At 40.9% G+C, this 26,898-nt stretch overlaps 1 protein-coding gene across 7 annotated transcripts in view; it reads left to right on the forward strand.

Annotated features, from left to right (window-relative positions):
* Positions 1–26,898, forward strand: part of St7 (suppression of tumorigenicity 7) — a 238,825-nt gene that overhangs the window by 152,625 nt on the left and 59,302 nt on the right. For all 7 annotated transcript variants that reach the window (XR_003843297.1, XM_021190886.2, XM_021190889.2 and 4 more), the window contains 2 exons: positions 1,590–1,744; positions 3,957–4,054. Coding sequence is in view for 6 of the 7 variants with exons in the window: in XM_021190886.2 (XP_021046545.1) it covers positions 1,590–1,744; positions 3,957–4,054 (253 nt within the window). In the remaining variant the exon portion in view is untranslated. The remainder of the gene's footprint in view (positions 1–1,589; positions 1,745–3,956; positions 4,055–26,898) is intronic.

The following is a 26,898-nucleotide window of genomic DNA, read 5'->3' on the forward strand; positions in this document are numbered from 1 at the left end:
GAGTTCCCACATAGACATGTTTCTTGGCTAGTACCGCTATTTTCCCTCTCCTCCTAAGAATGCTATGTGAAATAAGAACACATAGAATAAACAGCCTAGTCCTAACTATTCTTGAGTTCCCACCCACCAGCTGAAATCCTATAGTGAATTCCTTTAAAGCTATGCCTACTGTTACTATTATCTCAGTATCTAGTTCATCACCTTAAAGCTATATTTTTGTGTAGGCATCTGAAACCTTAAGTAACTTTTCTGATGCCTACCCCAGTAGTTCCCTTCAGAAAATCATAAGACAGTTTTAGCATCATGGTTATTCTTTCAAGTCACGTATTCTACTCTGCCCTCCATAGTAATTGATTTTCTAGCTTTTGTTCTGGGTAGTTTCTCCCTACCTTATCATATTTAGTTAAAGCCTCACTAATGGTTCATACTTGAAATTAGAAGAATGGGATGAAGAATTTGTAAGTCTCTTCTCATCCCTAAGGATCAGATGACTCTCAAACTTAACATTATCGCATAAGCTCATATCTTCTCCTAGCTGGCTTGGCAATTTTGAAACAGTAACATTTAGTTTTAATTTCTGTTTATTTCCTCTCTTGTGGTCTGATGGAGAGAAATAGGGCACTGGCCAAGAGGGGCAGTGAAGAAGATGAACGGGATGGGTGCAGATTAACACCCATGTGGTCTGTTCTGGCCTCATCACCCCCTGAGACTGCCCCCCCCAACGGATTTACCTTTGTGTGATTTGGAAGGTTGCGTCTTTCAAAGCCTCCTGTGTTGGTTAGTTAACTGCATATCCTTTTCGGCTTCCTGCCTCAGAGAGTTGCCAAAAGGGTTATGTGATATGGTATGGTTAGTGCCAGGCACAATGTTTACTGTATACCCAGCAGCAAATGACAGCTCTTTGTTAGAGGCGTGAGGTTGGACTCTCCTTAGGTTGTGTGACTGCATCAGAGGTTGAGCTTTCCAGAAACTACTTTTCCAGGTTTTTGTTGTGTTTTCTGATGCAGGAAATCAGCACTGCTTCGGGAGTTTAAAACAGTGCTGCCCTTTGTTTTTCAGTCAGAAACTTGATTTAGTGAATTTTATGTTCTAACAAAATTCTTGCAGTGAAAACAGTCTGTATCTAGTAAACAAAAAGGAAACATATGTAATTCTTGAAGTGTTGAATGGACCCATTCACTAGTAGTTATTAAACTCATCATTATTAGCTGACATTCACTGAGCATGCCCTCAGGGCTGACTGCTACACTAAGCACTCCACAGAAAGCATCTTTCTGAACCTTCACAGAGACACGGAGTAGATCCCATGTTCTACATCGGGGAGGTGGAGTGATACCTTGCCCCAGGTGACAGATTAAGAAGGGGCCCAGTCATATGTGAGCCCCATGTTCCTAACATTACGCATTATACTGCTCAAGCTAAACTATAGGTGTTTCTTTTGTACCATTACTGTGTCAACAGCTGCAAACAGGTGCATGAATCAGTTGGCCATGCTGCATGTTTGACGTAACTCCTTGCCCTTCTGCATGAACTCCCACAGTCTACTGCAGTGTCCTTGGATTTGTAATTTGTAATATCTGAATGGACAGGTGTGCAACTGCTTATATTCTCTTGGCGGAAGAAGAAGCAACAACGATTGCTGAAGCAGAAAAACTCTTTAAGCAGGCCCTGAAGGCTGGAGATGGTTGTTACCGGCGCTCTCAGCAGCTACAACATCATGGGTCCCAGTATGAAGCTCAACACAGTAAGGTTTCCTCCAGGGTGATGTGCTGAGGGATCGGAATGGGAGAGTTAATTAGAACAGAGGTTCAGTCTGGCTCAGAACTGGACTCTCTTGGATTCTGTTAGATAAGGCACTTAGCCGCACTGCCAACTTGGTTACACTTATATTCACATGCTTATTCATGCCCACAGAATTTCATTGCTGTAAACAAGCAGCAGTGCCATAAACAAACAACTTTTGAGTTCATAATTTCATCATTTCGCCCTTTCCTTTCCTTCCTCCAAATCCTTCCACACATCTTCTACTACAATAACTTTAAAAACTTCTCCCCAGAATTGGTTTCTGCTTCTTCTCTTCAGTGGTTTCATCTCAGATGTTTCTCCATCTCATAACTTTAAGTCCAAGCTTGATAACTGAATATAAACTGGTTTTTAGCATCATAAAAATGTTATCCTCTAAGTCTTGAGCAGCATGATTGAAAAAGGACAATTTAGAAGAAAATATAAATCTTTTAGAGTCTATTGGCATTTAGTTGTTATTGAAGAAACATTAGTATTATCGTTGAGAGAGAAAGAACCACAAATTCTTAATCATTGGTGTTTTCTTAAAATAATACTTTTTTTGTAAAATAACTTTTAAAAGGATAAGACCCTTTACTTACCCTAAACTGAGAACCTGTAATACTTTGTGGGAACAGTATAGAAGTAAGACAAAATAATCACTAGAGTTCCCTCAGCCACTTGGCTCATCTTGGTTGGTTATTTAAGCAGAAATCCAGTGATTCTTGTGGGAGAAAAGTGTTTTCATGGTCTGACAAAAATGTGAGTTGTTTCTTTTAGGTAGAATTTCTCTCACTTCATCTCTCTCCTTTAGTTTGAAAAGTAGGGCTATATGTCCTTCATACTTGATATTATATAATTAAATTTTAATATTAAACTTGGATTTGGTCTAGAATCAGACTGAATCAGAATCTTGGTCTCAGGTGCCAGCAATATCATTACATTATAGCTGACACGTGTGGAGAGTATGTCCACACAAGCTGTCTATACACAGGCTTGCAGTTTTATTCTGCAGTGAGTATATGTAACACTTAGGCCATTGTAAAAATATAGCAGTGTATTGGAAGATGTGTAGTAAATGGCCGTTTTTGTGAACTAAATGAAAGTTAATGCATGAACTACACAACCTATAATATAACTTAAGACATTTTCTTTCTTTTCTTCTCTAAATTAAATCCTTTCAACCTGTTGCCTAAATCTATCCAAAAATATAATCACATCTTTAAAATAATTTGTAGGTACTTGGCAGTTTTTCAGCACACATCTTGTTCTCATTGTTTAAAACTTGAAATACTCAGACTTTGGTCCCAACATCTTTTAATAGCTGAGTATCATACATGTACTTAATCCATAACAGGTGTGTCATATTTTTCTCAAACACAGTAATTTTATTGAGGATTAAGCATATGCATGTTCTCACTGGTCTGGAAACATATCCAAAATACATAATTAAATAAAAGATTAAGATAAGAAGTTGCTAATATACTTTGTAGGGGCCATTTTCGTGACTATTGTTGTAGCTGTTTAGCTTGTCATTGCTTTCTCTCACACTAGGGTAGTTTTTCATTCTGCTGCGTGCACTGCTGTCGTATCTGGAATGTGTTATATTGCCATCTAAAACCAACTGCTTTTGGGACCTGGAGATGATTATGATGTCACTAGTGTTAGAGAAAGAATAATATGAACCAGAAGTTCAAGATGAGGCTTCTCCAGAGTTAATGTCAAGAATGGAAAAAAAAGAGTTCATCAGGATGCAACCCGAGATTCACCCCTCAGCATCTTTACCAAAAGCATGCACACTTATGGAATGTGGAATTCTTGCTTGTAAACTGTATGTAATGTTGGTGTGTTCATTTTCTCGGCCCTGAATGACATAGATTTTATTTATTGTCAAATAGTCCACATGCTTAACTCAAAAGCACAGATTAGGTAATCAGTCAGCATCCTGGCCTTTGGGCATCTCAGTGCATTTGCTTTCCTCTGCGCACATTCTACTATTAACAAAGCAGGTTCTCTGTGCTCTTGGCAGTAGGGAAGGCCAAAGGATCAGGGAGGTCTCTTGTGTTAAGGGTAACACAAATGAGCCTCTGCAGTTTTCTTGCTGCTTGACTTAAACCTCTTGGGTTTTATTGATTTGTTTTTTAACTGTTAATGTTTTATCTCTCCTTTCTCAGGACGAGACACTAATGTCTTAGTCTATATCAAAAGAAGGCTGGCGATGTGTGCCCGGAGACTTGGAAGGACCAGAGAAGCAGTGAAGATGATGAGAGATGTGAGTTTACATCCTAGCCTGGGTTGGTAGCAGTGGACCTGAGCAAATGGGCCTCGAAGGCTGAACCATGATAACACCATGCTCCCATAAGTGACTAAGCCAGCTTCCAACTGTCCAACTGACAGAGTGAACAATCTGGGGCAATTGACTTAATTCTGTGCTCTATTTTTCTTATCCATAAAGTAACATCAGTTTTCACAATAACCTCGTAAGTTTCCTGTAAGATTTAAACGAGATAATACACAAAGTTTTTTAATGTAGTGTGACTGACATATTTTTTTAAAATCTCAGTAGGTATCCTTATTAATCAACCTTTGGGACTGTCGGCAGGAAACCAATAATAAGACTGGCCATTTTAGATAATTTACTTTTTTATTTTTAAACTTTATGTCAAGGTATTTTCATTTCCATTACTTTAATTATTTTTAATTGTTTGAGAATTTTCCTGTCTCAATATTTCCTCCCAATTTCATGTATTCTTTGTTTTTCTATACACTAAGTCCACTCAGTGCTACCAGTATGTATATAGTGTATGGTATATGGTATATGGTGTATGGTACATGTGTATGATATATGTGTATGGTGTATGGTATATATGTATGGTGTGTGGTGTATGTGTATGGTATATGGTGTATGTGTGTGGTGTATAGTGTATGGTATATGGTGTGTGGTGTGTGGTACAGGGCCAGCTCCTGGAAGATGGGCAGCCTTCTCCAGTAGCCATCAGTTGCCAATAGCTCTTTAGCTAGCAGTGGGAGTTAGTGTCTACACTTTCCATGTTGGGGTTTGGGTTGATTGAATCTTGCACGGGTCTCATGAATGTTGTCACAGCTCTGTGAGTTCATTCTTTCTACTTCCTGTCATGTCTGGAGAACACTGCTTCACTGTCATCCTTCACTCCTCAGCTTCCTGAAGTCCCTCTTCATGCCCCTTCTGCAGTGAGCCCTGAGCCTTGGGAAGGGGTAGATGATTTATTTGTTCAGTACATAGCTGTTAGGAAATGAATTATGGGCCAGCCAGTTACATTCAAATTAATATTATAATAAGTGAATCCCATTGTAGTGATTTCAGTCACTTTCCCTAGAATCCTGAGAACCAGGATACTTTATTAGTTGTAGTTATCACAAGAACTACTGATAAAAGGGATTTGATTTGGCTTATTAGCAGGCCACATGCTGAGCATGGATGTTGACCTGGGTTTCGGTCCAAGTGCTAAAATCGTGTAATAAAGTTCAAGGGAGAATGAAGAAGGAAGAGTTGTAAGCAAGAGAGACCCAATATTTTCCCTTGGTCATTTTCTGCTTATTTTCTTTTGCTTAAAATCAATATATCCACCAAGTATTTAGTATGATTGTCTTTTAGCTTAATATTACTTACTATCTACAATTCTACTTACTGATCAAGCCCAAATATAGGTTTCGATAGGAAGTCTAGGGTACAGGGGGAGAGACTAGCAAGCAGTCAAGAGGCATGGCTTTGCTTGTGCCATGCTCTGGACTCAAGGCAGCTCAATTTCTTCTGTGGCTCCTCACTTAAACTTCCATTAGTAGGGAATAATGCTTCTTACCATTAGGAAACCTCTACTTGGTGAGGAAATTCAGTTAAACAATGCAAGCACACTTGGCATGGAATTTGCATGCTTATAGTGTTCTTCATATTTTCCATTACTTAAGTTATGCATGCGATTTTCTTGCCAGTTGTCTTGAAGGATATCTTGAGATAATTCCAATTTTATTTTTAAATTAAAACTTAAGCATTCATTTTTGGAAATTGTCATAGAACTATGCATATTTGCTAGGTAGAGCATGACATTTCATGCCTTCACTGCTTGCTAAATAGATTAGAGAAATTGGCCCTTCATTACATCAAATCAATTTCATTTTCTCGAATGAATAAGTCAATCAAATAATCTATTTTGGGCTCTATATACATATCTATATATCTATATATTATATGAATATTTATTTGCATATACATAGGAATGACTTTTATATTACACACCAAAACAATCTTTTATTTCTTGAAATACCAATACACATTGCCTCAGAGGTTATGGAGTATCCATCGGTAGAATCTTTGACCATATTCCTATGAGGAACAGTGCCAGTCTTGGGATAGATATGCTTTAAAGGGGAATATTGAAAGTGATATTTCAGAAACTTCCTAAGTGCCCCATACAGAAGACAGAGGTTGATGCCTCTCCTTTTGTTAACGCTGCTGGGCCTTGTAGCACAGGGTTGTCCCAGGCTGACTTGCTTCAGCCCACTTGGTTGAGTGAGTCACACTTCTCCAAGAGTTAACTGCTTTAACAGCATGTGTCTAAACTGTCTGTCCAGAACACTTCCTCTGAGAGAATAGCACACTGGGTTCCAGGAAGCCTCCTGATAAAGGCAGGAGGATCTACTAATTCAATGAGACACAACTATCTATTCTCCATATGCATGAGTTTCAATTTTCCTTGAGCAGATTTTAAAGTGGAATGGCAGAGTTAGACTGCCATCCATTGGAAGCGGGACCATTTAAAGAAGTTTTTCTGGAGAAGCCTTAAGGAGCACAAACTGTTACCTTGCTATGCTCTCATTGAAAGATCACGAACAGGATTTCTGGCAAGGTAGCTAAAGAGAATTCCTTTTGTTTCCATGACTCAAGATTATATAATTGTTCAAATAAAATAGTGGATTTTATCATAAAATTTTGATGAAGTAAATGTACATTTGACTCTCCATTGTCAAGATTAATAACGTCTCCATCCTTAGAACAACATGTTAACTACTTCGGTTTCAAGATTTTTGGTTTTTTTGTTTGTTTGTTTTATTAGAACATTAGCTCCTTTTACATAGAACTCTTTTGCAAACAATACTATAGAAGCACCTTAGTGCAAAAGGAGTGTTTTGGAAGTCAGTAGAACTAAGGGACCATGTTGGCCACTGAGCTTTGTTGCAATGTGGTGATTATTCAGAATGAACAGAGTTGTACATTCTTCTGTCTTAAATGTAAGGGAATGCCATTGTCTTGGTTCTTATAATTGGTTTTTGGTATACAACACTGCTTTTTCTTTTTCTTTCTCCTTTTAACAGCTATGTGTTTGTCTTTCCTTGGTCCTATTTGAATGTATTTGAAATGGAATTCACAAGGCAGATGTCTTCTTACTCCTTAGTCATACTTGTCAAGTTATATATGAATAAACCATAAAGATGGGCTAGTCTGTCTCTCTGACAGAACCTAAAAGCTCCTGTGATCATCCGTTCAGAGCAGGTTTTGCAGAGCTCAGCTCTGTGACCATTCTAAGCCATATATTCATCTGTTGTGGGGAAGCTGTCCCGTAGGATGAGGCAGCCTGGCCTGTGTACTGTAGCTACCTATGTCCCATCAGTCTCCAGTTGTCTACAGACATTCCCAAATACACTAGGTTGCAGTGGTGATATGAATAGTGGAGAATCATTTCCCATTAAGGAGTACCAGACTAGGGCTCCTGCAACTGAGGAGATCTGCTTCTGCAAAGATTTTATGTGTGTTTCATTTGTAGCCTGAACTCTTTCTGAGCACAGGTCTCAAGCGTACCCCTAGACTTTACCAGCTTTGGCTGCAGGGCTACTCTGCCCAGATGGAATTCCTTGGGGTATCAAGGGTAGGAAGAAGAGCAGAAGTGAGGTCCTGGTAAAAGACCAGTGAGGAGGAGTGGCCGTCTTCGCTTCCTGTGCTGCCTTCAGATAAGCGTTTGCTGTCCTTCCCGGAGTCTGGAGCCCCGCTAAAACACCATGTGTTTGCCCTGCTCTCGGTAGTTTTCTTTAAGTCTCTGAGCCATTTCCTTCAATTGTTGTATTTTACTGTTTCTATAGTATTATTTTTCTTTTCATATCCTGACCTCCCAGTTGACACATGTTATAGCCTTTCTGAAACATATACTCCATTTTTAGAAAACCGTTCTGTGTTAGTGTCTAGTCACAGTGACAAATACATGAGATAGGAAAAGGGAGTAAAATTTATGCCGACTCACATTTTCAAAGGTGTCAGTTCAGACTCGCGTGACCGCAGGGTTTCTGGGTCATGCTTAAGGCAATTCATTATGGTAGAAGGATGCACTCAAGCAGTCAGGAAGAAGAGGAGGATGGGTGAGGGCCAGGGACAAGATAGAGCCTTCAAAAGCATACAGTGAATGATTCAGTCTGCCTTACCTTCCACAGTTTCCACCATCTCCCAGTAATCCATTCAGTTATACATTGAATTATGCATGTATGAATCCATTGACGATACCAAAGCCCTCATGATCCATTCACTTCCCCAGTAAACCCCACCAATGAATGTTGTGTTGATGGGTAGGCCTTCAACATGTGAGTAGAATTGGTATTTTATGTCTAACTCAAGTTATTCTTCCACTCACTGTTCCTAACATCAAAAGATTTCATCTTCCCAATTAGCCAATCCTGGGTGACAATGTTTAGTCTCAGAGTCTTCAGTACCATCTAACTACTGACCAACAATTTTGCACTGGTCACTGTGTCCTAGGAAAGGTCATATCTGGTAAGTGCTCCCAAGAGTGCAGTCAGCAGATTGTCTGCATCACAGATGCTCAGAGTGCAGTATTAAATGAGCAGGCCAACCCAAAGTGTTGGTCAGAGGGCAGTGTGGTGAGTGAGAGTTTTATCTCCACCTTATCATCATTTTAAAGCTATGTCATTATGTGAAGAGGAAAATTGTATATAATATGATTCAATTTTTCAATTATAAATAGGTGTTACTATAAGTCAATAACTCTAAAACTCTATAGGCCCAGGGTCTCTTTAAAATTATTTCAAACCACAAAATTTTATATGTATAGGCTTATTTTTTCATATTTACCAACTTATAAAATTAAAACTGATACTTTTTAAAGATTTATTCATTTCATAATAGAATTGTAAATATATTACACATGAGCAAATATTCTTATGGAAAAAGAACTGTCTTATTCAGGCAAAAGAAGTACTAAAAAGGGTGTCATTGCTTTCATTCTTGTTCAGATCTCTTTAGTGTCTAGCCGGGTAGAAGACAGCCAAGGCCTCCCATCTGATTCTCCATTTCCTTTCTAGTCTCAACATGTAGACTCTGGCAGGACTACAATATGAGACTAAAAAAGAAAAGTGTGTATTATTATATAATAGCTTGACTATAAAGAACCCCTGAGAAGGGGGTTCTTTAAGGATACCCTTAGTACCATTGTACAAGCATAAGACAATAATGTGGAACTAGAAAATTGTACTATATTTATACCTTAAAATTTTTCTGTAACACTAAATTATTATAATAAAACTTCTATTTTCTTTTTTAAATTAATTAATTAATTTATTTATTCACTTTACTTTTTATGATCATGGCCCCCTCCATCCTCTTCTCCTAGTCCCACTCTTACACATCTCTTCCCCACTTCCCCCAAGGGGAGTCCCTCTGGGTACCACCCCACCCTGGGATGTCTGGTCCCAGCAGGACTCGGTACATCCTTTCCCACTGAGGTCCAACCAGGGAGTCCAGGTAGGGGGAAGGGGATCCAGTGGCAGAGAATGGAAACTAAGATAGCCCCATTCTACTTGTTAGAGGACCCACACGAAGACCAAGTTGCACATTTGCTACAAATATGTGGGGGGTATAGGCCCAGCTTCTACCTGCTCACTGATGGGTGGCCCAGGCTCTGTTAGTCCCCATTGTCCCAGGTTAGTTGACCCTGTGAACCTTCTTATAGTGTCCTTGACCCCTGCAGCTTGCTCATGTTTATCCCTGTCTCTTTTATAAAACTTCCCAGGATCTGCCTGATGTTTGCCTGTGGGTCTCTGCATCTGCCTCCATCCACTTCTGGATGAAGCCCCTCAGGAGACAGTTATACTAGGTTCCTGTCTGTAACCATAGCAGATCTGATAATAAAAATAGAATTATGCTTTCTCAAGCATGCTTTATTAGGGCTGGAGAGATGGCTCACTTGGTAAAGTGCCTGTCACCCAAGTGGGATGACCTGATTCTCATTTCTGTCTCCCCTGTAAAAGGCAGGCGGGCTGGAGGATCCCAGAGGCTTGCTGGGCCAGTATGTCTAGTCAATCTGTGAGCTCTGAGTTCAGTTAGAGAGGGGGAGAGAGAGGGGAGGAGAGGAGGGGAGGGGAGGGGAGGGGAGGGGAGGGGAGGGGAGGGGAGAGGAGAGAGGAGAGGAGAGGAGAGGAGAGGAGAGGGGAGGAGAGGAGAGGAGAGGAGAGGAGGAGGAGGAGGACTGCTTGTGGACGTTGTACATCGTGGTGCGGAGCCTAGTGCGCACCACGATGTACAACGTCCACAAGCAGAGGGGAGGAGAGGAGAGGGGAGGAGAGGAGGGGAGGGGAGGGGAGGAGAGGGGAGGAGGAGGAGGAGGACTGCTTGTGGACGTTGTACATCGTGGTGCGCACTAGGCTCCGCACCACGATGTACAACGTCCACAAGCAGGAGAAAGGAGAGGAATGAGGAGAGGGGGGAGGGGAAAGGGATTAAGGAGAAAGGGAGGAGGGAGGAGGAGAGGGGAGGAGAGGAGGGGAGAGGAGGGGAGAGGAGGGGAGGAGGAGGAGGAGGAGGACTGCTTGTGGACGTTGTACATCGTGGTGCGGAGCCTAGTGCGCACCACGATGTACAACGTCCACAAGCAGGCTATTTATCAACTAGCCAAATGAGTGATTTGTAAAAGAGTATTCATGTTCCCTATGAAAACTATGAAATATATTTTATTAGAATTGTGAGCGTGCGTGTACATAAACATGCACATATGTTCAGGTGCAGTATGTTCAGGTGGAGGCCACAGGACAATCTCAATTGCTGTTCCTCAGGTACTATCAATCTTTTGAGTCTAGTCTTTAACTTGTCAAGTAATTTAGTTTGAACACCCCAGAGCATACCTGACATCTCTTCCCCAGTACTGGGTTTACAACTGTACACATTGGCTTTGGGGGTGGGGGTGGAGCTGGCTGGCTGCTCTTCCAGAGGTCCTGAGTTCAATTCCCAGCAATTACATGGTGGCTCATGACCATCTATAAAGGGATCTGATGCCCTCTTCTGGCATGTAGATGTACATGCAGACAGAATACACCTACATTAAAAAAAAGAAGAAGAAGGAAAAAAAAAGCCCCATAAGTCAGATGTGTCTTAGCACATGCCTTTAGCCCCAGCATTTGGGAGGCAGATGCAGAGGCCTCAGATCTCTGAGTGAGTTCCAGGTCAGCCAAGGTTGTCTAGGAAAGCAAAGTGAACCAACAAACAAAAATATGGGTTAAAGGGCTTGAATTCAGACCGTTAGATTTGCAGAACATTCACTTCACTGACTCTCACCACTCTCTAAGAGGATTTCTGCTCTTATATACAAATGAAAAACCCTTTTAGGAGGATTGCTAAATGAATATTGTTGAGGGCCAATTTCTATTACCTTTTTATCTTATTTGTTCATTCTCAACTTTTATAGCCTTTTCTTTCCTTTCCCGACTTTTTACTCCACAAGTCATGTGATTTCAATATATGCAGTTTTTTGTTTGTTTGTTTGTTTGTTTCCTTAAGAATCTCACAGATTGTTATGGACTTGATTTAGTTGATAACTTGTTCTTGAGTTGTTAAGGTCAATAGTTGGATAGTTAAAGGAATTATTGTAACTATTAGGATGGGGAGTCGGATGAATGCTTTTTTTTTTTAAAAAAAAATCTTTTTTTTTATTATTTTTTTTAAAGATTTATTTATTTATTTATTATATGTAAGTACCCTGTAGCTGTCTTCAGACACTCCAGAAGAGGGCGTCAGATCTTGTTATGGATGGTTTTGAGCCACCACGTGGTTGCTGGGATTTGAACTCTGGACCTTCGGAAGAGCAGTCGGGTGCTCTTACCCACTGAGCCATCTTACCAGCCCCAGACGAATGCTTTTATGACCTGCAGGTAGCCAAGATCTGCTGAAACAATTTGTTTTCAAATCTTTAAAGATACTCAGATGTTAAGTTAAAGACTAACACTGAAGTATGTTAATTACACGTTGCTATGATTTCTGGCACATTTCTAGATTCTGTCTTTACTATAGGTGCAAAAAAGAGTGAGTCTTAGGAGTAAAAGCTGTGTGCATAAAGCTCACTTGTGGAGTAAGCTAGGCAACAACAATCATTTTAACAGTCTAGGCTGCTAAGAGGACTGTGGAGGGGGAGAACAAAGGGAGCCATTGCTTCTGTCTTGCAGTGCTGGTTACAGTTGGTTCTTTTACATTTCCAGTGCTGTTCTTGCCTTTCTCTGGGTTTGTTCAGTGGCTTTTGTCTGGCTGTCTTTTTCTCCCCGACTCTCCACCCTCTTTTTCTCTCTTATCCTGTAGCATGATTTTGGTCTAGCTATACCTACTTTTCCCTAAGCCATTCACCATTCATCTATAAATATATTCAGCAAAAATATGTAGAAGATCCATCTATGTCAATTTTTGTTCTTTGTGGTTTCTGTAATCAGTAAATGAATCAAAGACCCTTGCCCTTAACCAGCTTATATTCTAGGAGGGAGGAGAAGATGAAAACTCAGAAACATAGGTATATTTTCATAGGGCATTAGAATGCCGAAAGCTATGGGAAAGCTATGTGGACGGATCTAGGCTGAAGAAGCCCAGGGACAGATAGGTGATGGGCTTGTCTATGAGTTTGGGGAAGTCAGTATGAAACCCATGGTTAGGTATGCATGATTTGGAAAGTGACATTTCGGCAAAGACTGATATCCACAAAGAAGTGGATCTTAATGATATGACATAGGCAAAAGAGCCCTGAGATAGGAGAGTACCTCCGATGTACCAATAGTAACAAAGGAGTCCTGAATGAACAGTCCAGAGTAGGTGCAGGGGAGAAAAGAGGGTCTGAGAGGCCATGGAGGGGTACAGATGGTGGTAAATTCCACTTTTACCATAAGTGAATTGGGGATTTCCAAGGCCTTGAGTAGAGGTGTGGTATGATGAGTCAATTTTATAGACTGCTGTTTGGTGTGGGAAGAGCAGGTATAGCAGACAAAAGAGTCTTATTAATGTTGCAGAGGGATTAAGTTCATGTTAGCCGAGGAGAGGAGAAACGACGAGTCTGTGTATTTCAAACCATAACCAAGAGACGTTGCTAATCAACCAGATGTGCAGTATGGGAACAACAGAAGTCAGGATGATTATAAGGATTTGCCTTATCAGGAAAGGAATTCTATCAGCTAAGGCACAAAAACTAAGTGAGGCAGGGTCAAGAGAAAGTTGAATTGTAGTTTGAATAGTTATAGTGAGAAGCGGCTGCTAATGTTTACCTTAAATAGTGACATGACCTTTCATACCCTGTAGTAACTCTTGCTTTTCTGAAGTAAAGAAACCACTAAGCAGAAGAGAAGTAATAGCATCTGACTTTCTAGAGGTGCCATGGGCATCTGTAGGTGCCCATGATGAGGTGCTCTCCTTGTTGCTATGGTGCTGGATGGTGCTACCACACTACCCCATCTTACAGACCATGTAGCAAAGCAGCAAGTGTGTGCCATCACATCCCCAAGCTCCCCAGCTTGTCCCTTACCTTTGTCACTCTGCACAGGTTTTGTGCTGTGCTTTCTTTCTCTGTTGACCTCCTGGAGTTAGAAGTTCCACATGTTGGTCTGCTTTTCCTTGCTGTAACCAGGACTTATTTAACTTCAAAGGATCGCGTGACTGTAAATTTTGTAGAGTACTGTTTTACTCAACAACGAAGGTTTTGTACTTTTGTACATCTATCCCACTTGTGTTTATGACTTTTATTATTATTATGTTGAAAGAAACAGAATAACTGCTGGCTATTTTCACTTCCTTTCATTGTTTTGTATCTGTCATGTGCTTCCTTTCCCTTTTATTTCCTCCAGTAAAAATGTCTTCTGTATGTCTACCATTTGGAATTCTTATTTTATCCTTCTAGTGTCCCTAACTTATTGAAATCTACATTTACATTCTTAATTAGTTACTAAGCTGTAAATGAAAGGTCACTGCATGTAGAATAAAATGCAAACTCAAACTCCTCACATGACTGCAAATTCTTACAAAGCAATGATATGTTTCTATCACTTGTGAGAAGGCTAACCACATCAGGTTGCCCTTTATGCTAGAACTGGATCTTGTTTAGATTGGCCAGGACACTGCTCCAGGTTCTTAGCCTTAGCCTCTCATGATCTCAAAGATTGTGTGTGTGTGTGTGTGTGTGTGTGTGTGTGTGTGTGTGTGTCACACTCTCTGTCATTAGCAAACACATCTTTTCCTGCTTTTTAATAGCCTTTTTCACTTTTGAAATTATCTGATTATTTATTTGTTTCTAATGATAATATTTATTCTCCAACTCTACTACCAAATGCAAGAGAAGAACTTCACCCTCTTCAATGGCTCATAATATACACTCCATATTTACTAAGTTAATTAATATAGGATTACCTGAAAGGGAGAAGATTGGAACATTTTCTCATCAAGCTCTAAAATAAGACTTATCTGGCAATTTAGGAACTAAAAAAAATTAGATACTGAGGCTTTTCTAGTTGTATTGCAGGCAGTTCCACAAGGAGGAGGAGGAGGAGGAGGAGGAGGACTGCTTAGCCCAGCTGATCTGCTGTCAGCTCTTTGGCCTGGCTGCTGCCTCATACCAGTCCACCCCCCTGCTCTGACTCTAATTCTAAATTTGGGAAACTTCTGGCAGCCCTCTCCGGAGGAAATCTGTGACTTCCTTGGCTACTCTGCTATGCTCCAATCAAGTCCCACAGACAGTGTGCCTTGGGGAAATCTGTTTCAAATCCCTGTTCTGTCTCTGTGGCAGCCTCAGCTTCCCATTCCTCTGCTGTTTTAAGGAAGGTGTAGATTTATCTCAGTGTAGCATCTTATCTTTTCAGTCAATTCTCCCTCTTGTGAGGGAGAGCTAATGTGCTTGTCTGTCTTCCTCCTCCATTTGGAAATTCGTTCGGTTCTTTTCCTGCTATTGTGGGAGGTGCATGGAGCCTTTGAAGAACTGAGTGTGTGTATCTGACTAACTCTGCCTGCTGTTCTCACAGGGCGTGGATTTTCTTTCTCTGAAGTGGAGACTGAATGATCACACTTGATTGCTTTTCTCTCTTAACTATCATTTGTTACTGTTGAAGATACATATCCCAATACTTAGAGTTATCTAAAGATTGGTTTTATTTCCTCAGAGGAAATGATGAGATGAGAGCTGTACCCAAGTTTTGCAAATACACAACTTGGGCTGAGCCCAGAGTGTTTCTATCTAACAAGGCCTAGATCCAGAAACGTCTAACCTCCATAAATCTCATCTTACGCAAGAGCAGACCTTGAAGGCTTCAGCTTCCAACCTTTGTCTGGTAACCTAGGCCTAGAATGTTTTTAGCCTTTGAGAATTTCTGCTGAATAAGCTCACCCTTTCTAGTTTTTTTCTGAACTCTGGCTGGCTGGTTTAATTTAGTTGTTCTGGCTCAAATTCCTCTCCAGGCTGACTTCAACTTGACTTCTCTTAGCACCTCACTGAATTGCTCTGCTTGACCTCAAATTAACTCTGACAATGTATTCTCTTCTTCTGACTCCTCCTTATTCTCTGGCTTCACTGGCCTCAACTGCACTGCAATCGACTCACTGTACTGACTCCCAGCTAACCACCTCTCTCTTTCTGTACTGTTCTTAAATAGCCTCCCTTTCCTGTTCTCATGAGAGTTGGGCAGATCCTATTCTGTCTCATTCTGTCATCAGGTTTTCTGCCCTTCAACTAGATGCCATTGTTCAACATTAGATGTGTGTGCTCAGTATGTATTTGTATTGCAGCCAGAATGATTAAAGGGATGTGGTGTGTCTGCATTCCAGCTGGATCGTGCAGACCTAGAAGGTCTTTGCATTTGATCAGAGTACCCGTGTTGCTGGATTGAAATTCCTCTACACAGTTGGCCTTAGAGTATTCTAGAGAACAACCCCAGATGAACTTTAGGTTCAGTTAATTTACGTTACTTAAGAAATACAATTGAGGATGGCCTTTCACCTATTCACATATGGTAACTAACTTGGCTTACTGTAGTACTAAAAAAAAAAAGACATAAAGACATAGCAGGTATATCAGGGAGACATGGGGTAAAGTGAGACAAATGTTCATTTTATACATATATGAGATGAGGGAAAGGTTTATTGTCAAGAAAGTAAGAATTAAAAAAAAACCCTACATGAACCAACCCCTGGCAGCATAAATAGCCCCACCCCCAACACTATGTAGGTGGAGACTTCTATTACTGGCTTTTGCCCTCTCCCTGACCAAGGCAATAACACAGAGGTCAAAAGAAAACTATGTTATAGATGGTAGATAAGAATAGGGCCCAGTGGACCAAAATGGGAAGAATGAACAGTCTTCCTTATGCCCCATTTTGGTGAGCAGCAGTCCTTGTATCACAAACATGGAAGGACAATTCTGGGACTGACTACATTCCTGGGTGCTATTTATTTCCAAAGGTGTGAAGAAGGGAATAGTGTCCTGGATGTCTCTCCCTGCAATACCCATTCATTTCCTTGTTTATGCAGATGCTACGCAGGCCCTCACCTCTACCTACTGGGCACTTGGAGAGGCAAATACCTGGAGAAGCCTGAAACAGGTTTCAGGGGCATAGACAATGTGTCTTGATTTTGTGCACAGGGTGCTTTATTCTCCACAGAGTGATAGATGCTAACGTAGGTTGCACTTGGGCCAGTGCTCATGTTCCCAAGTGTACAGAACTGTATAAAGTGTGTCTCTGGGGAACAAAACAACAAAAAAATTGTATATTACTGAGTCCTAGTAAAACAATGCCTAATATACATAACACTAAATAACTTTTTCTCAAGAAAATTTTTTACTACATTTCTCTGTGTGTGTGTGTGTGTGTGTGGGGGGGGGTGTGGGTGTGTGTGTGGGGGGGGTAAAGCAGGAGTTCCTGACAGCTTATGTCAAGTCTGACTTGCCTACTGTAGTTCTAGAAGGAGATCTCAGGAAGTTAAGTGGATACCACAACGGGCAAGGAGCTTGGGAGTTGTATTAAGTAGTTATGCAATGTGGTGATAATATTCGCTTAAGGAACAACTTAAGGAAGTGAAGAATTCTCTGTGGCCATGGCCCCAGAAGATTTCAGGCCATCACAACAGGGAAGGAGTGGGAGAGTTCACGGAGGTGTTCATAATAATAAGAGCCTGTGGTGGAAGCCCTCACTGTAGAAGACCAGGGAGCACAAAGTGGCACCAGAACCAGAGGTCAAGTTAAATACCCTTCAAAGCTCCACTCCTAGGAGTCCATGTAGAAAATTGGAAAGACTTAACAAAAGAGTAATGGTATAACTGAAGTGTGGTATCCTTTGGTCTGAGCAATTGCATATTTTAACTTTAGTCCAAACCTGACTAGACAGGCTTTGATTAGTCTATTACAAAGGACATTCACATGGACTGGAATTATGTATACTGAGGATAATTTTAGGTCAGAAGTTGACTATGCACAGAGAAATGAAAACTTTCAGTATGTGAGCGTCTGTGAGCTGGTATAAAGGATACAAAAGGAGGATGTCCTGGTCAGTCCTGTGCCAGCTTAATACAGTCTAGAGGCATTTGGGAAGAGGGAATCTCAGGTGAGAAGGTTCCTCTGTCAGATTGCCTATAGGCAAGGCTGTAGTGCATTTTCTTGATTAGTGATTGGTGTTGGAGGGCACAGCTCACTGGGGCGATGCCATTCCTGGGCAGTCTGTCCTGGGTTATATAAGAAAGCTGGCTGAGTATGGAATGGGGAGCAGGCCAGGAAGCTACATTCCTCAACTGCTCCTGCTTCACTTGCTGCCTTTTAGTTCTTGGCTTGGCTCCTGCCCCGTCTTACCTTCATGATGGATTGTGATTCAAACATGTAAGCTGAAACAAATCCCTTATTCTCCAAGTTGCTTTTTTTTTAAGTTTTTTATTTATTTATTATATGTAAGTACACTGTAGCTGTCTTCAGACACCCTGGAAGCTGGCATCAGCTCTCATTATGGTTGATTGTGAGCCACCATGTGGTTGCTGGGATTTGAACTCAGGACCTTCAGAAGAGCAGTCAGTGCTCTTAACCGCTGAGCCATCTCTCCAGCCCCTCCAAGTTGCTTTTGATGAAGTTGTTTAATATCAATAGAAACCCTAATTATAACAAAAGGTAGCAACAGGTATTATGGCATACTTATAAGGAGCAGGTACTACCACCCAACAGCTAAGTAGAAATCTCCTTGGATGCACTGTGGAGAAATAAAGCCAGCTCTACACTTTCCCTACTAAGTCACAGTTGTGGGAGAAATTAGCTGCAGATGAGTCAGTAAACCCAGACTAGTGGTTACCTCATCACACATCAGATATGGATGCGTGTGGGGATGTAAAAGCATGGACACAGGTCCCAGCAAGGTTAACTGGAAAGATCAGGGGAGGAAAGAGAGTTGTGGAAGGTGAAGTGATTGCAGAGCAGCATGTAGATGACTATCACAGCATGGAGGATAGCTCTGCATACCATGTGCTGTTGTAAAAGAACTCTCCATTGTAGTTACTGTCCATACTACCTTTTGAAGTGCCTGCCAGAGTATTTGTAAACCCTGACCCAGGTAAGCATGAGTTAATCTCCCGAGTCACGCTATTTACTGTTACCCATATGAATGTGGAAGATTGCCAAAAATAGTGATTGCAGTTTTGGCATGAAAAGCTCTTTCTGACATAAATTTTTGGTCAGTATGTTTAGCTGTTTATTGAGGCCACTCTTGGAACAGGAGACCTATACCATGCCATCACGGAAGGAAGGATACACAATGTCCTCTTTTACTTGGGCTTGCTTCCAGGTCATTCAAAATATGCTGTGAATATCCCAGGCTTATTCTTTATCTCAGGGTGAGGCCACACCAGATTCTAAGCTGTTCAAGATGATACAGAAATATTCTACTCCAAGAATTACCTGGAAGTTTGAGAAAGGTGTCACTCCTTGAGACTCCAGAAAGTACAGTTTACTCTCCAGTCTATCGCTGGGAGATTTCTTTTATAGTAAGAGAATGGTGGTGCTGTCAGAGCTTTGACTTTGGGAAGGAGAGTTCGTAAATATTGTACAGTGAGTAAAAAGTTCTCACTCATGGAAGAAGACAACCTGGGTGGTTCTGTTTCTATATGAGGAGCAAGCACAAGGGGACAGTCTATTCTGAAAGTATTTTTGTTAGGACTCTGAATACACTGCTTATATTGATTGCTGAAAATGTTAAGACAATGTTCCTTGTCTGGAAAAAGCAGACGGGAAGCACAGATAATTATGTAAGTAACCCTCTAACCCTTTGGGCTCGTGAGATACAAAGTTTACTAGAAGACCATGGTCATGCCTGTAACTGGCTCTGTATGTGGATATGCATCACTCCAGTGAGGAATTAGTGCTTTAACCAACATCTGGGCACATCAGGCTTGAGCATGTGACTTTTGAATAGGTGTGGCTCAATATTTGCCTTTTAATTAATTGTAAAAGTGACATTTTCTTACTACTGTATGTGGAGGCTGCATCTTATAGTCTCTGTGTGTATGGGATGCCCCCATGCTTCCGAATGCCCCCCGTGCTTCTGAGGACTCTCTAAGTACTTCAGCCTTCCCTTTCTTGGGTCATGCAATTGAAAGTGTCTTTTCTATTTTCTGTTTATGCCTTTACTTGAAACTGATTTAAAATGTCAAACTTGCAACTCTAACAAAATAATATCTGCTATTTGAATATAGTACAGGCCAAATTGTCTAAACCTTAATTAGGCTAAGCTTGACTTAACCTCAGTGGGAATCTGGCTGAGGCGCTATGTTAATTACCTTTGCCTTAAAATATGTAAGAGTTTCCCTACTCAAGGAACAATACATGGATAGCTAAAATAATAAAATGTTTAAATAGATGCAAATTAAACTTGAAATTTTAAACTGTTGTTTTCATCCTGTAAGTCAGCTAAGAAATAGCATAAGGACTGTAGCTCTAAATTATGTCCACAGAGCATTTCAAATCCATCGAATTAACTCTCCTTCTTTGTCCATTTGAGCTCATAAATGTTAACATCAGAAGTGCTTCAGATTCTTCCATTGAAATAAACTTGAACTGACAATAGCCAGATGATGTAAAATTGGAATTGAAACTCTATCCATGGCCCATCCCATGTTCTTCCTCATAGGTATTAGAGGACTCATAGGAAAGCTAGTGTTTTCATTCTACAGAAACTGGAATATTTAGGCAAAGTGGGACATATAAATTTCTTGCTGCCAGGAAAAAGCAATTAGCAGTGAGGGGAAGACAGAGGGAAATAAATAAACAGCACTATGCTAGATAGTGAGTGAATTCAAGGATTTGTTTAGAATGACTTGGCTTATAGAAAACATGCCTCAACATTTATCATATGCTTTCATTCAAGCCTGATGTGGGAACTGTAGCCTTTTCTTAATAGGCAAATTATGTCACCAAACCCTTTTTGTACTTTATTTCTAAATAAATAAATAGAGATAGAGTATATGCTATACTGTAAAAACCAATATACCAGATCTAAACAAATAGCATATTAGAAATTCAATATATCCATGCCAATATTGTATAAGGATGATGGCTTCATACTTGGCTGGGGTGATGTATGTGTCCTGTGAACTAGGTGCTGTTCTTCTCCTGCTGATGGAACCATGAGCTCAGCCTGCAAGTTCCACTCCTTGTGAATGCAAACTCATATTTATATCTGATGCCAGGAAGCCATGTTCTTCATTTCTGTAACATGCCTTCTCTCCAACAATTAATTCTTTTATTTTGAAGACAATGGGCTATAGGGAATGAGTGGGGCTGTCAATGTAGGTCTGGAAAAGATATAACACTCATGACATACTCAAAAAAAGTTATTAACTAGTCTTACCTAAGCCTAACCCCAACCTCACCACTAAGAGTCAAATAGGGAAGGAATTTACCCTGTGGTATGCTTACCTCCAAAATACCTTTCAGGATGAGTTAGTAATGTATGTAGTTCTTCAGAAGCGTTCTCTCAGTGAGCTTACTTTCTTAAAGTAAGTGGAAGGTGAAGAATTGGAATTATAGGTTGTGTTCATGTGAGATCATCAGGTATTTATTGGACATCATTGTAAAGTTAGAGTATAGACTATATAGGTTCTACTGCTACTGCTACTTCTTCTTCTTCTTCTTCTTCTTCTTCTTCTTCTTCTTCTTCTTCTTCTTCTTCTTCTTCTTCTTCTTCTTCTTCTTCTTCTTCGGCAGCATCTCACTTTGTAGACTAGGCTGGCCTTTAACTCACAAAGATCTACCTGCCTCTACACAAGGGACTGGATGTCTGTGCCACTACACCTAACTGAGGCCCCCTCTTGACATACTAGCAATACTTTAAGGAGCTACAGAATAAAACCCTCAATGTAAAGCAACAATTTTTCATCAGAAATCAATTAGACAACAACAGTAGATATGCTAAGGTGGGTGGGTAGATAGAGGACCATGAGGCCTCAGCCCTATACCTAAGGACTGCTGAGAGAGGGAGAAATAGATCCCCCCCCCCAAGACATGCCAATTAGCTATACAGTAACAGATGGTCGGTCAGCCCATACAGCCCATACATACAAGTAACATTACATGGACTGAATAAGTTGTATTTCGGAGTATATATGTATATCAATATAGGCATACAGCAACACCTAATGAAAACAAGAGACTATGAATTTGAAAGAGAGCAAGTAGAGCGTATAGAAAGGTTTGGAGTGAAGAAAGAAATAATGTAATTATATTATAATCACAAAAAAATAGAAAAGACTTAAAAATAATAACAAAGAAGCAATTGGAATATAAGAAAACAAAATAAATCTACTGAAAATTAGCCCTTCAGGTTTTGAGAAGTTTTATGTAAAAAAATATTAAACATCTTGAAGAAATTTCTAGTACAGAAACATACAGAGTAATATATAAAAACATGACCACACTACCTGGGATTGTGTGGAATTTTCAATTTATTTCAATGATACTGTATCTTAGAACACATTTTTCCATTGTATGCTTCCTTTACTCAGAATGGCTTGACTTTTGTTTCCATATAAACATGAGAGCGCAGCTCATTCCTTCTCCCGGTCGAACAGGGTCTAGCCTTGTGACTAGGCATCCTCTCATCTGTCCAGTCCTGTATTTCAGCAGGGTCTCCGGCTCCTGTAGTGCACACTTCAGCTGCTGACTTCTCCGAGATGGGGTGAATGGTCTTTGGGGAACTGAGCTGGAAAGGGAAGTGATGGGTTGTAGAGAAAGCCTTTTCCATTTTCCTTACGGCAGTCTGCTAAATCAGCTGTGGGTAAGAGATGTTGGACATGTAAAGTATGATATCACTAAGAAATGCTTTTTAGAAAAACCTTTTGGGTTTTAAATTTTCTTCTTATTAACCAGGGTTTGGCAAATGAAAGCCTGTGGTCCACATCCAGCCTGTTACCTGCTTCTGTAAAGAAAGTTTTATGAGAACACAGGATTTCTAATTCATTTACATATTGCCCACAGCTGTTTTCAGGTTGTTAAGTACTGAGTGGTTGCCATAGAGACCGCATGTCTTGAAACACCTCCAATGGCAGCTCCCTGGCCCTTATAGAAGTGTTGGCTTCTCCTGCTGTTAGAGTATTGCCTATTATCACATCTAATCCTTTTGTTCTTTTAAAATTATCTGTTATCAAGCCACATAAATAAAACGAGTGCAGAAGGTAACAGATGTAGTAGAGAATAGAGGGGTTAGTGATGGTCTCTACATGATGGTAGGGAACAAAGATGCCATGTGACATCTTCAGGTGACAGAAGAAACCCAAAGAGGTGGTTAACAATCTAGATAAAATAAAGCAGGTAGTAGGTAGCGGGGGCTGAATTTCAACTCAGGAACAACTCCAAAATAAAGTTCTTTCCCCTCTATAAATGGCTATTTCCTTAAATCCATGTAAATACAGTGCAAGAAGAAATATAAGCATCGTGTCAGAAGCAAAGTGGTTCAGTTCTCCAGACTTGGCTGTCCTAAAGCTGGAGATGTGATGTGTTGAAACTTGGACTTGGTACTGATGACTGGGTTTGAATCATAGTCCCGGCATTAACCTTGGCTGAGTCATTGAGTTTCCAGCCTTCATTGTACTGCAGTGAGGTGGGCGGTGGTGGGGGAAACTCCTCTGAAAAGTGAGGAGGGTGTCTGGAGGCTCTCTATGGGCTCCTCTGGCTCTCATGCTCTCTGGAGCTGTGGCTTTAGGAGGTGGCGTTTGATCTGGGCTTTGGAGTGTGGGGTGATTTTGACAGGCTGCCTCATAAGTGAGAGAGAAAGGTATTCCAGGTGGTGAAACAGTCTGAGCCAAAACACAGGCACTAGCAACCGTAGAAGGAATCCCAGGAATGGTGTACACTGGCTCTGTCTGACAAGGCTGGGGCTTAACCTTGCAGCAAACCAGAAAGCCAAATGGGATCTGGCACTGAGCTGAGAAAGGACCTCAAGCTAGACGTAGGATCTGGGAATTCCTTCTTGCAGTTGTAAAATCCTTACAGAGGTCCTGTGGTGATGAGTCCTGTGACTGGCCTCTTCTGAAATCAGTCCCAAGGATAGAGACCATACATCATCTCTTACATATCTCAGCAGCTCTTAGTGTAAGAAAAATTTTCAGTACATTGAGTCAAAACTTCCAGGGGCTACTTTTGGCTCTCCTGGAATGTAGGTAATGGAAGACTGTAAACAGTAGAAGATTATGTTTAGGAAAGGCCTGACTCAGACCTGGGACATCACGACATAGTATGTCTCTGCACAAAGGAACTGCATTTTAAAAAGTTTAAGTATGGCGTATCCACGCTGACTCAGTCGCTGGTTGAGAACACAGGAACAGGTTGGTCTCCCTGCTCACAGGGAAGCTGGGACAAGGACTCTGGCTGGCCGAGCTGGAGGATGAGAGGGAAGGGGTCCTGGAGCTTTAGGAGTTGGTCAGGTTGGCTAGGGACAGGGGGAAATGCTCAAGGAAGGGGGTCAGGAGACAAAAGGATGAGTGTCTGAAAGGAACTGAAAGCTCTCTTTGATGGGAACCTGTGTGAGGCAGAATTTGATAAGAAGCCAGCACTCCTTTCTTACACTTATTGTTAATTCATCAGTGTGTATATATGTGTACATATACGGAGTCAGGGAGAACTCTGTAGAGTCAGTTCTTTCTTTCTACTGTCATGTGGATTCCTCAGCCAGAGAGACCGGGTTGTCAGGCTTGTGCTCTAAGCCCTTTCTTTTCTCACTCAGCCATCTTGCTGGCTGTGACCAGCCAGTATTACTGAAAGTGGTCAATTCTCCTCTTAACTCTCTCAAATATATATGTGTCCCTTTAAAAAGATTAGAATCCATAAAAATATGGAGCAAGAGATAAAAATCACCTTTAAGCTCAGCAATCAGAAGTAACTTTACTTCAATACATGTCTGTGTTTCTATACAGGGGCACATAAGAAAAGCATGATTTTATTGAGCAATATAGTTTTCTCAGCTTTTATCTGATGTATATGCTAGTATTTCCCAGAACATACTGCTAAAAGTTCTTAGAGAACTTTAAATTTTTCCATTAAAATATAATTATATCATTTCTTCCCTTCCCTTTCTTCCTTTAACCCCACCCATATCCCCTCCACTTCCTCTCATGTTTATGGCCTCATTTTCTCTGATTATTAGTGTTTTACACACACACACACACACACACACACACACACACGCACACACGCACACACACACACACACACACGTACGCATATGATGTATATGTATACAGCCCACTAAGTTCATTTAGTATTGTTATGTGCCTATGAATTCAGCCACTTGGTATTGGATAACTTATGAAGTGGCTCATCCCTAGGAAAGACCAGTTCTCCTTCTTAGCAGTTATTAGTTACCTGTAGTTTTTGTCTAAGAGTGGGGCCCAGTGGGATGTCCTTCCCTTTTAGCATATCTATTGACATTGTCTGTGTCCAGACCTTGTTTAGGCAGCCATATTATTGTGTCATTGGTATAGCTTCCAAAGCTGTTATTTCTAGGAGACACAATCACAGCCAACTCCCTGGGACCCTCTTATATGATGTTCTCTGAGCCTTGGGTACACGATTTGTGTTGTAGATGTATCAACTGGGACTAGGCTCCTGAAGAACATTTGAGCTCTCCATTAGGACAAGTTGTGCTTTTCTGTGGTGGTCTCTGTTTGTTGCACAGAGAAGCTTCTGTGATGAAGGGTGAAAGCTATGGGTATTATGTAAGTTTTAGAATACAGTTAGGAGATATGCTGGTATAGGAAAGTGGTGGTAATAAGTTCTCCATTCAGCTGTGAAATTTGAAGATAATGGGATGGAACTACAGCATATTATATTGAGTGAGGTAACCCAGACCCAGAAAGACAAACACAGTTCAGAGTTCCAGATCTTCAGATGTGAGTATATAAACTGGATTAACCACAGAACTCAGGAAAGCAAAAAGGAGCCATATAAATGGGAAGCTAGAGACAGGCATGAGAAGATACAAGTAATACATGAGGGGAACTGGGAATGATTGGAAGGGAATATTGAGGAGGAAGGAGAGAGGACAATACAAAAGGAGGAGGGACAATAATATTAAGGATGTTTGATGAAACCTCAAGGAATCACATTACTTCATACTTACCTAAAATTATCTGTAATATATATGTGTATACCATATAAATGTGATATGTATCTTTAATGAAGTTATGTCACTTGAAGAAACAATGCTCTCCACAAGAGCCTTAGACCATGTAACAAAACCCCATGGTACAAGAAACCTCCATTTGAATTGTTGTTCATAGTAGTCTAAGTGACCCCCAAAACGATATTGGCTATTGGTATTGCCCTTGACTGTCTCTCAAAGATTAAAGATAAATGTGCTTCTATTGTTGAAGACATTGTACACTCCAGATCTGAGCTGGATATAAGCAAAAATCTTTGTCTAGCATGCATAATACCAGAAGGTATGAAAACTGCCAAGGGAGAAGCAGTCAGTAGTCCCATGCAGCTGTGATGCCTATGAACCACAACAATGAACACTATGCCAAGGTAGCTCTAAAGGTGCAGGAGGATCACTCTTACCTTGGCAGTAACCAACAGCTGTCTAATTGTACTTAAGGCCCAACACAGCAGGAGGGAGGTTATACCTGGAACAAGAAACGTAGCCAACTCCCTGGGTCATGAATCTTAGAATAGAGTTTTAAAAACTATTTCTATTAATTCTTTGGGAATTTCATTAAATGTACTTTGATCATAGTCGCTCCCTATTCTTCCCCTTAACTTCTCTGAGACCCACTCCCTCCTCTCAGCCCCCTCACTCCCACAATTTGTGCTGCTCATATACTCCTAGACGTTGGGCCATGTACTCAGTGTGGATGATCTACCACAGGATATTCTCTTGAAGAAAACTGACCCTCCCCTTTCCCTAGAAGCCATTAAACCATCCCTAACCATTAGGGGTAGGAACTCATGAACCTTCTCACTCCAGGCAAAAATGTTGACTGGCTTGATGTTGTGTGGGCTGCACAACTTCTGTGAGTTCAAAAGTGCAGCAGACTTGTTATGTCCAGAGGACACAGTTTCATTCCAGCCCTCCTCTACCACTAACACCTACTGTTTCCCACCTCTTCTTCCAGTGTGTGTGTGTGTGTGTGTGTGTGTGTGCGCGTGCGCGCGCACAGTGTATAGATGTCCTATTTGTGACTGAGCATTCCATTGAGACTTATCTCTGAACCTTGACCAGTTCTGTATTTCTAAATTAAACTGCCATCCATCATACAAAGAAACTGCTCTGATGAGGGCTGAGAGCTGTGGGTGTAGAGACACAAAATACAAACTTAGACAAAGTTTGACA

Source organism: Mus pahari, chromosome 2, assembly GCF_900095145.1.
Source record: "Mus pahari chromosome 2, PAHARI_EIJ_v1.1, whole genome shotgun sequence".
Taxonomy (NCBI): domain Eukaryota; kingdom Metazoa; phylum Chordata; class Mammalia; order Rodentia; family Muridae; genus Mus; species Mus pahari.